General features: G+C 42.0%; 2 protein-coding genes across 2 annotated transcripts in view; both read right to left on the bottom strand.

The window, feature by feature from the left end:
- Nucleotides 1-3,825: 3,825 nt before the first annotated feature.
- LOC139441709 (CD166 antigen-like) lies at nt 3,826-8,883 on the bottom strand. The gene is made up of 4 exons (XM_071222505.1): nt 8,844-8,883; nt 7,319-7,636; nt 4,447-4,722; nt 3,826-4,112 (listed from the first exon to the last, which is right to left on the bottom strand). The coding sequence occupies exons 1-4, from the start codon at nt 8,881-8,883 to the stop codon at nt 3,826-3,828; spliced, it is 921 nt and encodes a 306-aa protein (XP_071078606.1).
- Nucleotides 8,884-10,155: 1,272 nt separating this feature from the next.
- LOC139441729 (uncharacterized) overlaps nt 10,156-15,972 on the bottom strand; it is a 29,133-nt gene continuing 23,316 nt past the window's right edge. The window contains exons 3-5 of the mRNA XM_071222519.1: nt 15,598-15,906; nt 13,290-13,432; nt 10,156-10,442 (exon numbers count right to left, since the gene is read on the bottom strand). Of these exons, the coding sequence (XP_071078620.1) occupies nt 10,191-10,442; nt 13,290-13,432; nt 15,598-15,906 (704 nt within the window). The 3' untranslated portion in view covers nt 10,156-10,190. The remainder of the gene's footprint in view (nt 10,443-13,289; nt 13,433-15,597; nt 15,907-15,972) is intronic.

The following is a 15,972-nucleotide window of genomic DNA, read 5'->3' as shown; positions in this document are numbered from 1 at the left end:
CTACCTCTAACATTGACACTGACTCTCTTCCTCTGTACTAACACATCATTCCTGTCTGTGACTGTGTTGTCCACTCTACACTCATACACAAAGTACACCTACCTCTGACATTGACACTGACTCTCTTCCTCTGTACTAACACATCATTCCTGTCTGTGATTGCCTTGTCCACTCTACACTCATACACAAAGTACACCTACCTCTAACATTGACACTGACTCTCTTCCTCTGTACTAACACATCATTCCTGTCTGTGACTGTGCTGTCCACTCTACACTCATGCACAAAGTACACCTACCTCTCACATGGACACTGACTCTCTTCCTCTGTAAAACACATCATTCCTGTCTGTGACTGTGTTGTCCACTCTACACTCATACACAAAGTATACCTACCGCTAACATTGACACTGACTCTCTTCCTCTGTACTAACACATCATTCCTGTCTGTGACTGTGTTGTCCACTCTACACTCATACACAAAGTACACCTACCTCTAACATTGACACTGACTCTCTTCCTCTGCACTAACACATCATTCCTGTCTGTGACAGTGTTGTCTACACTCATGCACAAAGTACACCTACCTCTCACATTAACACTGACTCTCTTCCTCTGTACTGACACATCATTCCTGTCTGTGACTGTGTTGTCCACTCTACACTCATACACAAAGTACACCTACCTCTAACATTGACACTGACTCTCTTCCTCTGTACTAACACATCATTCCTGTCTGTGACAGTGTTGTCTACACTCATACACAAAGTACACCTACCTCTAACATTGACACTGACTCTCTTCCTCTGTACTAACACATCATTCCTGTCTGTGACTGTGTTGTCCACTCTACACTCATACACAAAGTACACCTTCCTCTAACATTGACACTGACTCTCTTACTCTGTACTAACACATCATTCCTGTCTGTGACTGTGTTGTCCACTCTACACTCATACACAAAGTACACCTACCTCTGACACTGACACTGACTCTCTTCCTCTGTACTAACACATCATTCCTGTCTGTGACTGTGTTGTCCACTCTACCGGTACACTCATACACAAAGTACACCTACCTCTAACATTGACACTGACTCTCTTACTCTGTACTAACACATCATTCCTGTCTGTGACTGTGTTGTCCACTCTACACTCATACACAAAGTACACCTACCTCTGACACTGACACTGACTCTCTTCCTCTGTACTAACACATCATTCCTGTCTGTGACTGTGTTGTCCACTCTACCGGTACACTCATACACAAAGTACACCTACCTCTAACATTGACACTGACTCTCTTCCTCTGTACTAACACATCATTCCTGTCTGTGACTGTGTTGTCCACTCTACACTCATACACTCCTGTGTCCAGGTAGGTGGCAGCACCAACACTCCATGTGTAGTCACCTCCACTCGGTGTTCCAGCTCGGCTGTCAACTGATGTATTTCCCCAGTACTGAATGAAACTACGGAAGGTGTATGAGGCAGGACGACCTCTAGCACCACACTTCAACGTCAATGGCTGTCCCTCTTTGATGTCCACAGGGTTAAAGGTAATGTCAGGAGCATCTGTGAAAAATACAATTATGAACTGTTCCAGAGAGAGAGAGAGAGAGAGAGAGAGAGAGAGAGAGAGAGAGAGGGGGAGAGAGAGAGAGAGAGTCCTTAATGCCAACTTCACCAGTTGCAAAGCCGCACTTTTACAGGTTGTGTAAGGAGATGTGTCATGTGCAGATTGAAAAAAGACACACGAGGGTTCCATACTAGGAATTAGCGCTCACTCGACATTGTTTTGCACGGACAATTGCTGTTGGAGGGTTGGGGGTGGGGGGTTAGGGGTTGTGTGTCATTAGCCCCAAATAATTCTGGAGAAGAATGGTAGGGAGCGCATCTTTATAATGGCTGACTTTCCAAATGGATTAGCTTTGCTATATGCAGATGATGTATATTCCATGGCTGATACGGCTTTACAATTACAAAACAAAAATCTGTTCTGATTCTACAGGAATGCAAGTGAATAAAAATGAAACCCAAAGGATTGCTGTTAGGAGCTGGTTTATTGCCTTGTTAACTGTTGTCGACCCGCTGCAAATATTTGCAAAGTTGCTGATGCGGCGTTAAGCAAAATTCACCCACTCACTTTTAGCCACTGACTACCTCGTTTTCGTTTTCCACGAAATCTCTAGAGGGCTGGCTGTACCTACATTAGTGCTTGACAGGGTGATTCGATGGATGTCTTATACACATAAATTGCAATATATAATTTACTTGCTCATTGCGACCTGGTACCTATCGTAAAACACCACCAGTTTTTCCTGGATTACAAGAACGGAGTACTTGCCTTATTCAAGCTATTCAACGAAATACTGAACAATTGTGTGTGCGCTGACTTATGTAACAATTTCTGTTATTGAATTGGACCGCTGCCACATAGTTTGCCCAATTGTATTGCATTTCTTTAGCCCTATAGATTGGAAAAAAACCCTTGATCTTGTGTGGTTATATATTGCTTTCACCTGTGTGTTTCATAAATAATTTGTTGATTGTTGATTGATTTTGTGTGTGTCGTTTCTGATTTCAAAACTCAGTTTCGTAAGTACCAATTCCGGGTGTAACCTTCTCATTTCAAATTAGGAATCAACACGGAATACCATCGATACACTCAGTCAGCAACGACACAGTGAGTTGACCTTCCCTTTTGACATAACGATGATTTTGTAAAGGTGATATACATTGACACTATCTATACTGACAGTCAGCAATGGCCCTGATAGTGACCTTCTCTGAAGACATCTATACTGAACAACAAAAGTTCCTGTGAAATTGAATAAGATTTAATGCAAAGTTATGTTTTTTACCAAATCTGAAACAATTTTGTTTGCAACAGATAAAAGACCCCTGTAAGTGTTTACAAATCAATAGCGTGTGTGTCCACCTCTGGTTGCGATGCAAACAACACACATTCGTCTCATGTAATGGACCAGGTGTCGCACAAAGTCCTGTGGGATATCTGTCTCGAATCCGTCCATCGCTGTGGCTGACGTGAAAACGAGACTCGTCAGTGAATAGAACTTGTCCCAACTGCATGGCCGCCCAGCGTAGACGCTGTCTGCACCACTGTAGACATGCTTGACGGTTTTTTCCTGTCGAAATGGAACGTCTGGCGGGTCTTCTGGTGACAATCCCTGCACATCTGAGGCGACGACGTACGGTTTGTGAAGACATTCTTCGAAGGCCAGGGATACTTCTTGCAGTCACTGTTGCTGGCTGGAATCGATTTCGTAGGTGTGTTGTTCGAATCCAGTTGTCTTGGTTACGCATGGCCTGTCACTCCGAGGATGGTCTCTGACTACATTCGTCTGTTGCCAACGTTGCCATAAAACATCAAATGGTGTTTCTGTGGACGTTAATTTGTCTTGCAACATCACGTTGACTCGATCCTGCTTAAAGCATACCAATGGCTCGCAGACGCTCATTTTCGGACAGACGTGGCATTTTGTTATGTTGAATAATTGCGTAATTTAATTTTCTGAGAGGTTGTTGTCAGCACGATGCTATACAATGCATATGGAATCCCGTTCATGCACGCTTTTATACCCATTCTTGGGTAGTGAAATGCATGGGGCTTGCATAAAAGTCAACTTTTGCATGAAATGCATGCTTTTCTGAAGCAGTTGCGTTTTTGTGACTTGATTCCGTACATGTACTACAATATTGAAAACCAAACTTTACTTGTTTTAAAAATACACTTAAATATTGGTGTCACAGTAACTTTTGTTGTTGAGTATATGTTGCTTTAACTTTTGTGATATACACCTACACTATCTGTACTCACAGTTAACAATCACCCTGACAGTAGACCTCCCCTGTAGACTACCACCAGGACACACACTGCTGGTGTTGACACTCCCAGTACAGACGTATTCGCCGTCATCAGATCTGTTCAGGTCAGCTTTCATCACACTGCTTCCTGGTATGTGAGAATCATTGAAGGCCCAGAAGATGACAGCATTGTCAGGATTACCATCAGCTGAACACGTGAGAGACAAGCTCTGTCCTTCCTTCCTGGTCTGTGTGTCAGCAGGAGTTATTGTTGGTACTCCCATATCTGACAGATAAATTGTGTTTCTCAATATTCGCCTTTGTAAGGTTTTCTCGTGATATACATTCTACAAGCCAACTGTTTTAACCTTTGGAAGATGCAAAGCATATGTCACTTGTAACATTCTCTGTCTGCCTTGAAAGCAGCACGACGAACTCCAAAAATCAAATTTATCCTTGATATCTACATATGACATCGACATGGGTACAATGTGTGAAACCCATTTCTGGTGTCCCCCGCCGTGATATTGCTGGAATATTGCTAAAAGCGGCGTAAAATCATTATTACTCACTCACTCACATATGACATCAAATAACCACAGGCAAGTTATAATTCTCACAATAGACACTGAGTTGGATGACATCCGACTCTGGACGTGAGGATCCGGGTCTGTCGGTGTATGCGTTGCCAGCAGCACATCTGATGTCAGCTCCGTTGTCAGCCTTCACTGGAGAGAACGTGTAGGAGCTGCCTGTGTGGACTGCTGCGTTGTTCTTTGTCCAGTAGAAGGTGGCCGGAGGGTTGCCATGGTCAGCGGACGAGGAACAGGTCAGTGATGTGGAATTCCCTTCACACAGAGTACCAGGGTTGGTTATGTTGGGTTTGTCAGGAGGATCTGTAATATGCATTAACAGTGTGGTACATAGACGAGAACTACGGATAAGGAACAGGATTATGGGGTCGACATTTGTACATAGCGTGATAGGTCAGAGAAGAGAAACAATTCATGGATACGGAATCTTACTGTGAATAATTTATTACAGACCTGTAATATGCTTGAAATGGTACAAACAATCTCAAGTTATTTACATATGATGACATCGGATTTCCCAACGTATGTTTATTATTGTTTATTTCACGAAATGAGTTTTTTTTTAATTCACCCACCTCTTTATGTCTCCCTCACTGATGTTACTTGATAATAATAACAATTCAAACCATCTGCTGAAATCAAATGACATGACGCGTCTCGTGCCTACACGGAAAATAGTTTTACATAATGGAGATAAATTATTCCCATGAATGCTGATGCCTCTAACTTGAAGATATTTGTGATTCATGTTTTATGAATATGTGAAGCTATCTATTTATCTGTCTATCATTATGTATGTAAACCATGACAACGTTAAACAGTAACTGTTTCAATAATAACCGCCTTGTTTGATAAATCAGTTGTAAGACAAGAACACTAAGGTGGACACCTACGTAAAAAACGAGTTGTTTCAGAACGACTTCAAGGTGTGTTTTGAGGGTCAGAACAAAATTTTGCGAGGTTTTTGCGATTGTCTTCAGGATAGTTCATTAAAAGTTGGCTTAATGAGCAAAATATTAGAGTTTGGAAACTGAAGCAACGAAAACTGTGTTGAGCTTTCCAAGGATTGAAAACTTACTTGTCAACAACATAACGTGTAGATGTCTCAGACGTGGTTGTTTGAGAATGCTAAATTAAAACTACAACCAAAAGTGAGCGAAATGTAATCTTGAAAATAGGTAAAAAACAATAACATGCCTCTCGATTGGTGATTTTCATAACATTCTACTCTAAAATGTACCAATAACATTCTTCATGGCATCTTATCATTGTTATATATTGAACTGTTTGTATACATCTATCTTAAAATCATTGGGTATAATTAAGTGTTGTATTAAATTGCTTAAAAATAAAATAAAAATATAAAATAAATAAAAGACTTTAAAGGGTTACTAAAATAATCTGAAAGGCTTCCTAGTTGTGGCTATGGTTTATTAAAATGCTTGAACAAGAGCGTTATCTCATTCTGGAACCAGGGTGAAACTTGTTTATCACCTGACCCTAATTCTTGGCTTATCGGGGGCACGGGTGGCCCAGTCGCATAAGGCACTGCGATTCGCTGTGCAGAGTTGCGTCCCTTGGGCACGCCATAAACCTTTGACTGTGGGTTCGAATCCCGGTTCGCCCCAATTATGTTTCTAGGTGTGTCAGCACCATACCCGTGCTCTTGGGTTTCGCCGAAGGGGTAAACGTCTGAGACCTGCTTCACTTCGGGCTTTCCTCCCACATTAAGCTGACACCCCGCGATATAACTGGAATACTGTTAACGGCGGCGTTAAACCCAACTCACTCACTAACTCACTCACTTGGCTTATCATTGGCTAATTCTAAAACTAAGATAGTTCCTCTGCACCAATAAAAAAAATTCAGTCACAGCCCAGCACAGCACATGAGGCAACAACACCTATCGTGGCAACAGGATTAAACAGGTCAGTTGAATAACTTTTACACAATATTATGTTTACACTATATTATGTTCATTACTTCTTTTAAATATTCATTAAATCGGTTGTATCTAAAAAGATTGTGTAACGTTGCAAAACTTACAAATGTTGGTGCATAAAGTTAAAGGTAAAATTAATTTGATAAAATAATTATTTACTTTAGTCTAAAGTAAGCTTTTGTCAGCTGGCTGTGCGTATTTATTTGCAAGGGGTTTGTTTGGTTTGTGTGAGTGGAAATCATGAGTTGGTGCATTGTCACAATGTTGTGTGATTGTATTTGTGAATTGCAGGATAAGCATGGTCGAAATTGAATGATCACAACGAGGTGTAATATGGCTAAATTCAACAAAAAGGTAAAGTTCATTATCATGTTTAAATATAATTTATCTGCTTGTAAACATTTTGTGTAATCGTTGAGGGTTACAAGATATTTATCTAATTGTATGCAATGTTACTTGTGATGTGAATCTCTGTGAGGTATATGTGTAAATACGGTTTTAATTGTTATTATTTCGGCAAAACATGTTACTTGGCGTTAATTATCTCCCTTTGTATGATAACTAAGTTGTTGATAGAACATGTCATGTATGGTTGTAACATTCCTTAGTGTAGACCGTGTCTTCTTACACCAAACCTCCAGTGCGGCTCTGTTAGACTTGATCTACTTACACCAAACCCCCAGAAAGGCTCCACTATACTGTGTCTACTTCCACCAAACCTCCAGTGCAGTTCTGTCAGACTTGATCTACTTACACCAAACCCCAGAAAAGTTCCATTAAACTGGGTCAACTTACACAAAAACCCAAGTAGGGTTCTGTTAGACTTGGGTCTTCTTACACTAAATCTCCAGCGTGGTTCCATTAGGCTTTCTACTTTCACCAAACCTCCAGTGTGTCTCTGTTGTGTCTACTTACACCAAACCCCCAGTGTATCTCTATTAGACTGGGTCTACTTACACCAAACCTCCAGTTTGCTTCGGTTAGACTGTGGGGATGTCTGGCCGTTGATGTTTTCAGCCTGACAGTGAATGCTCCTCCCCTCGTCACTTTTACTGACATTGAATGTGACGGAGCTTGTTGTCTTCACCAGGACACCAGATGTCGTCTCTGTGCTGACTGTAGGGGTCGTTCCTGATGGCAAAGTCACCCAGGTCACATTAGATGTAGGGAAACTGGCTGATGTCACGCAGGTCAAGGTCAGAGATTCACCCAATGCTTGTCCTATCGTTTCATTATCAGAGCTGATGTTTTTCAGTGTCACGGATGTTACTGGGACTGTAAGAGCAATTTGAACTGTTATAGTAGGTGAACTGCCAAGGCAATAATAAAGTGTTCTCTGTGTCATGGTGGTGGTATCTATTGCATTGTATCACTTAAGTACATGTATGTTTTTGTCGTGATTTCTGTTATATACTGAACAATAAAAGTTCCTGTGACATTGAATAAGATTTAATACAAAGTTATGTTTTTTACCAAATCTGAAACAATTTCGGTTTGCAACAGATAAAATTCTCCTGTAAGTATTCAAATGGTTTAATTTGCCATACTGACTTCAGAAAATGCAAGAAAAACATGAACAAGCCAAAATGTCAATTTACAAATCAATAGCGTGTGTGTCCACCTCTGGTCTCATGGAATGGACCAGGGGTCACACAAAGTCCTGTGGGATATCTGTCCATATCTGCTGCAGCATGTTTCGAAGTTCCTGGAGTGTCTGTGAAACATGTGGCTGACGTCGAAGGCACCGATCCTTCTCATCCGTAAGGTGCTCGAATGGTGAGAGCTCATGGGAGCGAGCCGATTGAAAAGTAATGCCTGGGCCATGACGACGCAAAAACGGTAGAACAAGAGGGACGATGATCTCGTCGCAGTAGCGCTGTCAATTGAGATTTTCAACGGGTCCTCCATCTTGCTGTAATCCCGCCCCATGCCATAACGCTCCCCCCCCCCCCCCCCCCCACCCCCCCCCGAACCGATCTTCTTCCATGACACAATGATTGACGTTTCGTACGGTCACCTCGACGTCGGTACACTCGAATCCGTCAATCGCTGTGGCTGACGTAATAACGAGACTCGTCAGAGAATAGAACTTGTCCCAACTGCATGGCCGCCCAGCGTAGACGCTGTCTGCGCCACTGTGGACGTGCTTGACGGGGGTTTCCTGTCAAAATGGGACGTCTGACGGGTCTTCTGGCGACCATACCTGTACAACTGAGGCGACGACATACGGTTTTTGAAGATATTCGTCGAAGGCCAGGGATGCTTCTTGCAGTCACTGTTGCTGGCTGGAATCGATTTCGTAGCTACGTTGTTCGAAACCAGTTGTCTTGACGATTATTGGTTACGCGTGGCCTGCCACTCCGAGGATGGTCTCTGACTACATTCGTCTGTTGCCAACGTTGCCATAAACACCAAATGGTGTTTCTGTGGACGTTAAATTGTCTTGCAACATCACGTTGACTCGATTCTGCTTAAAGCATACCAATGGCTCGCAGACGCTCATTTTCGGACAGGCGTGGCATTTCGTAATGTTGAATAATTGCGTAATTTTGTTGTTTTTCTGAGTGGGTGTCAGCACGATGCTAAACAATGCATATGGAATTCCGTTAACGCACATGTTTTTATACCCATTCTTGGGTAGTGAAATGCATGGGGCTTGCATAAAAGTCAACTTTTGCATGGAATGCATGCTTTTTTGTAGCAGTTGCGTTTTTGTGACATGATTCCGTACATGTACTACAATATTGAAAACCAAACTTTACTTGTTTTAAAAATAGACTAAAATATTGGTGTCACAGGAACTTTTGTTGTTGAGTATATATAATTTTGTCTTATAGCTGGTATGACGCACATTCGATTTCAAATTTGATTGGCCGATGTTTCTTCTGGTTGACTGGAGTCCCCGAGTTCACCATAAGCTCATTAGCATGAATCACTTATAATAGTAATAGGTCTTCAGCGACCCATACTTGCTATTAAAGGCAACTATACTTGTCGTAAGAGGCGACAAATGGGATCGGGTGGTCAGGCTCGCTGACTTCGTTGATGCATGTCATCGTATCTCAATTGCGTAGATCAATGCTCATAATGTCAATCACTGGAATATCTGGTCCAGACTCGATTATTTACAGACCGACGTCATATAGCTGGAACATTGCTGTGTGCGGCGTTAAACATCAAACAATAAAAAACAATATAATAGTAATCACTTGGCAAGCTATTTGGGGAAAACACTCAAATTATGTGTTTGTTGTTTGAGCTTCGTCAAAACAAATGCTTGTATTTGCATGCTTCTTGTACCTTGAATGTGTATTTAATGCCCAGTGGTACGTTATACCAGACACGGTATTTTGAAATGCATCCATAATAATTTACTCAAAAAGATATAAACACGACAAAGGTCCCATCTTATATCAATAATCTATGAGGGCGTTGTGGTAGATCAGAAAATGAAAATAATGTGCTCACCAGGAAACTGTACTGTGCTTGAGTTTGCAGACTTTGTGTATGTGGGAGGGTCAAAGGAGTCGTGTTCCACACTGACATTGAGAGACACCTGTCTGTTGTAGAGACTGGCTGTGTTTCCTGGTAGAGACAGTGTTGTCTGGACCTGGCCTGATCGACATGATCCCTGGGAGGAAGATGTACTGCTGGGAGGGACGCCAATAACACCCTGTAAACACAAAACAGTAGTTAGAGGGCCTGGCTGTGTTTCCTGGAAGAGATAGAGTGTTGGTTGTCTGGACCTGGCCTGTTGGACATGATCCCTGGGAGGAAGATGTAGTGCTGGGAGGGACGCCACTCACATCCTGTAAACACAATACGGTAGTTAGAGAGACTGGCTGTGTTTCCTGATAGAGACAGAGTGTTGGTTGTCTGCACCTGGCCTGATGGACATGATCCCTGGGAGGAAGATGTACTGCTGGGAGGGACGCCACTCACATCCTGTAAACACAAAGCAGTAGTTGGAGAGACTGGCTGTGGTTCCTGGTAGTAACAGAGAGTTGGTTGTCTGGACCTGGCCTGATGGACATGATCCCTGGGAGGAAGATGTACTGCTGGGAGGGACGCCACTCACATCCTGTAAACACAAAACAATAGTTGGAGAGACTGGATGTGTTTCCTGGTTGAGACAGAGAGTTGGTTGTCTGGACCTGGCCTGATGGACATGATCCCTGGGAGAAAGATTTACTGCTGGAAGGGACGTCACTCACAACCTGTCAAGGTAAAGTAATAATTATCTATTATGACGCTTTTTCAAAGGAGAACTAGTTCTGTAATACTTCTGTTAAAAGTATGTAGGGACTCGCGGTTTATGGGTAATTGAATGCATTTCTAATTATGTCTACAATCGTCTGTGAAAATTCATTTTGCTAGTTGGTCAGTTTTATTTTTAGCGAAACCCCTGAAATCATACAATGTGTAAGAACATTTGTCACAATAATTAAAGGGAGAATTGTCTACGGCGCTGATGTAAGTGTGTTCCAACAGAGGTTATGAATTAAAGACGTGAGGCAATCGCATTTGAGGCAAAACAGAAGTGAAACATATAAAAGTGGAACGAAAAATGCATTCTAATGCTTATTATCTTTTTCTTCTAAACATGCCTGTGTTGAGATAACCTTGAGATAGATGTCACCTTTTCTAGCAGGAAGACCATGAAGACCCATCTACGAGCCAATGGTAGAGGTACCGGCATCGTAAGCCCCAACCCCAGAGGATGTATATACCAAATCCCCTGCAACTGTGGCCACAATACCTTGTATTCATCCATATAACATTTAAAACATGCGGATGCGCCATACTAGTGTTATTTTATATGATTGCAAACTACCAAATAATTTGACACAGTGTTATTGTTTATTGTAATAAGCTTTTGAATTCTAAGAAAAGACTGTCATACAATATTGAAATTACGTTTTATCAAGTAAATGATGAAAAAAGAATGACTTCAACAATAATGACAAGAATCATAATCATAACAGGGAGCCACGCCCTGTCCTAGAGCATTTGTGCTCCTCGCCTGATGCTGCTAGGAGTCGAAGGGCAGGGTACCAGTCTAGCTATATCCGACCTGTTTCCCCATACAACTTTTCGATGTGGTGAAACGTTTATCCATTTCAGTGAAGCGGGTCTGTCTGTCGAGAGGGTCGGGGACAGGCCTATGTCTTATCGCTTTGCGGGAAACATTGATCCAGTTTCCGTACAGCGAGATATTAGCACTTTTTGACAGTGTGAATAATTGACGTGCCAGGATACAGGTGTAAACATTACCATTAGGGAGGTTACTATCATAGAACACTTTGGTTCATGGTTACAGATGAAAAATGCACTCACAACGTTGTGGGTTTTAATCAAGTGCGTAGAAAGTGTGGTTACTCTTCCAGGAATGGCCGGTTTATTCAGATCTGAAACTGCGACAACTTCTGTTCAGTTAGATTTGAAACCTAGCAATCCGGGTAGTGTATTCCCTAGGGACTCAGGTACCCCAGTTGGTTCAAAACTGGATTCTGGTTTGTCGTCAGGTGTTAGGTGTAGATATTGCCACAAGGCAGCTAATTTGATATCAGATCGTTACTGCTGCGACTCTCCATTTTATAGATTATATATTCCGTGTCGGGTTTAGTAAACGTTGACAAGAAATATATACCCAGTTTCAGGACTTGTCTTGCTTGTGTTAGCAGGGTTAAAGGTTTTGATCGATCTATGTGTTAGCATTTGAGCCACGCAGTAAGAGATCAGGAAGAGATTCCTGGGATATTTCTGTCTTTTGCTTGCAAGTACTTTCACGGGTCATTCTCTTCAGGAAAGTATTTCAAATGAAAGTACTCTTGTTTCAGATAATACTGCTCATTTTCAGCCGGTGGCCCTGTATTCTCTTCAACGCTTCCAATGAGGCTGCCAAGGTACCTGTATCAGGATTGTTTTGATGAGAAATGGAGACCTCCAGAAATCTCTGCCAAAGACTACTGGAAAGAGTTGGAGTGTCTTGTGAGGATTGAGGAGTAGCATCACAAAATACAAGACCACAGTTTAAGGTTAATGCCAATGTACAACAGATAAGAGGGAAGGGGAGGAACCTGGGGTGTCTAGCAGTGTTTAAGCATAGGAGGGCAGAAGCTGGGGTACCTTAAGGAGGCGTAGTAAAAGGTTGAGGAAGGCAATACACTGTCATGTCTTCAGGCACTAGAGGAGGGAGTAGGGGGAGGTGGTGGAATGGTTGTTGAAAATTACACAGATTAAGAGAAAATGGAGAAACGATTTAGTTTACGATTTAGAGAAACTCCTGAGTATTATGAATTGATAGCATGATAGTATGAAAACTCTGAGAAGTTAAGAAAGGAAACTTGGATGTATCTGATACCTTTATCTCGAACAAGTGCCATGACATTTTTTCAATATTCAAAATTAATATATTATTGCTTTACTTAGAAGGATCATAAAAAAAAAAACATTTAAAAAAATGATAAAAATTAGATAAGCTGCAGTGATCATATTTTTTACAAAATGGAAATATAGCACAAGGGTGATGTTTCGTTTACTAGGTGTACATAAGATGCTTTGGCATGGTGTGGGTTGGCCCCCTAACACATGTAGCTTGCATAGAGGACAATCATGTGACCTGCCTCTATAGCAATTGCAGTGACCACCGATGTGCCAGTATCCAGGATGTACCGGGCAGACCAAAAGTAAGGTGAGCTGTTCAAGCCAACAGTAGGTTATTATAAGGTATGGTGAAAATTGGTGGGATAAATCATGAGTAATAAAAAACAGTTAAGTTACAAATTGAACCTGCGACATATTGATATGTTCAGTAGATTTGGCAGTTATAACGAATTAGCCAAGGTGAGCCAGCAGCGAAACGACCATATGTATTACATTTCATTGTGCAACATCTAATACATAAAAATGAACATACAGTCCCTACCTCTATGTATCCCCATGTGATGACGGCGGCAGGGGCAGCACACGGGGTGGTCACTGTGACAGAGATGGTGTTCTGTGGGGTCACGGAGGACGGGAGAGAAGTCAGTTGTGGAGAGAATGTCACAGAGCTCCAGTCCAGGACAGCTGATAAATAGGAATGATAAAATCATAGTTCTGATGTTGATCTATAAACGTCTTTAAAAGTTCACACAGCTTAGTCAATCACCAGATAGACAGTGCAGGCTGTATGACTGTTCTGAACACTCAATTTTTGAACTTGTTATGCAAACAAATTAACATAACTGTCTGAAGTTGTAAACAGTTTTGATATCATCTGACCAGTACATTCAAACTGATATTATATTCAAAACTATGTATAAACTCTTCAAAAAACGAAACTATACATCAGGGTTGCAACTGGTTTTTTTTTCGGTGGACAGTCAGTAACGATTATGGCCTCGTCGAGGTGCCATCACCTCATGGCAGCGACTGCCCATATGCGCGATCAAAGTCAGAATAACAGCCCGGCGGATGCTCTGCCGCTGTAGCACTCTGCTCTAGCACCACAAACAGTTCCTGAAGTATCTGTGGCGGTGGTTGACGTTGACAGACACGACGATCCAGCACGTCCCACAGATGTTCAATAGGGGACAAGTCTGGCGAGCGGGCAGGCCAGGGTAGCGGAGGCACGTTGTTCTGACGCAGAAAATCTGCGCAAAACCGTGCGACGTGGGGTCTGGCGTTGTCCTGCTGAAAGATGCCGCCATTGATGTTGATGAAGGGGACAACGTGGGGCTGCAGGATCTCGTCTCGATAGCGTAAACCATTCAGAGCACCATCCACTCTCACCAGTGCTGTCCGGCCTCTGTGATGAATGCCTCCTAGCACCATGACGCTTCCCCCTCCAAAAAGATCCACTTTCTGAACGCACTTTTCAGCGTAACGTTCGTTACGACGTCGGTACACACGGGTACGTCTGTCAGCACGCCTCATCAGAAAACGGGACTCGTCTGTGAACAGAACACGTCTCCATCTTGCTTGAGCCCATGTGACTCTGACGACATCACTGCAGACGTTCATGGAGGTGATGCGGCGTCAGGATGTTCCAGTCTCCTGCCTAGAATACCGGCTGCTCTCAGACGATTGCGAACAGTCTGATCCGATCTTCGACGCAGTCCCGGTACTTGTGAGGCTCTTGACGTCGCCGTGATGAAACGGTCCCGCAGGTGTCGTACCCGTATGTAGCTATCGTGGCCAGACGTCGTCTCCTTTTAAACCTTTCTGACAGAGGAATTGGCACGAGAGTTCGGAAAATTGCATGCTGCACGTTTATGGCATTGCAACTGCGTTTGGGCGAATTGCTCCGTCGCGACGTCACAACATTAAGTTTGCAATCTGCATGTATACTCAAAAATTTAATACAAAATTATGATTACTAAAGAAATAAAATTAAATTTCTACCATACAAAAACGATCGGGTCCGGTATCATAAAATTTATGCATGTATAGTTTATTTTTTTAAGAGTATATACATTCTTCACTGTGTCATAATGTACATATATTTGTGAGATTTTGAGTTAAACGTTGTTTTCAACAGTATCGCAGTATCATGCTGTGTGGTATCATTTAATGTGTGAGAAAATTCCAACATGATAAAGTGGCGATGTTTAACGGAATGTGTTTACATTTAGACATAACCAATCAAGCGGAATTGTTTTCAGTTTATTTTGCTGTACATGAGAACATGTTGCTGATTTGATTTGATATCCTCGACTTGGATAAGCTATATATATGTGTGGTGAGGTTGGGGGTAACTTGTCTGATGTATGTAAACAGATATGAAGATCAAACATCATATTTAGTCATAATTTAGGAAACATTGGTAGCAATGTAATCTTCTGGTTGCATTATTGACTAAATAAACGACTTAGAAAAGTTCGCCGTGCACAAATATGTTTTCATTATACATTTACACCACAGCCTGACGACAATCGCATGCATCATTATAGCTGTTGTAGTATTAAAACATGCAAACATGTTTGATACCTTCAACCGTAAAACATGCACTGGTATTGATTCATAAACACGTTCTAATGAAAGTTCATGAGCTTCTATTTATGTATATAGTAACCAACGTTTTTTTTTAATATTACTAATTTTATTTTAATCATTTTTATCATGACCCTTTAGCTTTCATGTAATCTTTGACGTTTGACTGCTCTCGGATCTAGCTACAATTTGATTCCAACATCATCCACAATTCGAGAGTTTCCATTTATCAACATATAATAAAAACAAATAACACTCACCGGCAAACTGTGATAATGTTATGATATTTGACAATGCGGTACCAACAATACATTTCCATGCTCCCTTGTCTCTGGTGGAATCTGGTGATGCGATGTCAAGAGACAGGATCCTGGATGCACTGTCCAGACTCACAGAGTATCCTGAGACAGGAGAAAAACATGTGCCTGATGAAAAGCAGCCTCCCTGGATAGATGATCCCTTAAAGAAGCGCGTAGTTCTGTTGATAGCCGCATCTAGTGTACAGGTGATGCTGAAACTGACACCCTCCACAGGAACACGTCTGTTGGTGGCAAGAACTGGAGCTGACTCTGAAACAGTATGACTTGGAGGTTGTATGTTTCATGTGTTGTTAGTGACTGAATGGGTGGGTTAGG

This window comes from Haliotis cracherodii, unplaced genomic scaffold (assembly GCF_022045235.1).
Source record: "Haliotis cracherodii isolate W230 unplaced genomic scaffold, xgHalCrac1.p SCAF_43, whole genome shotgun sequence".
Classification (NCBI taxonomy): domain Eukaryota; kingdom Metazoa; phylum Mollusca; class Gastropoda; order Lepetellida; family Haliotidae; genus Haliotis; species Haliotis cracherodii.
The sequence above is the reverse complement of the archived record's forward strand: the minus strand, read 5'-3'. Positions and strand labels throughout refer to the sequence as shown.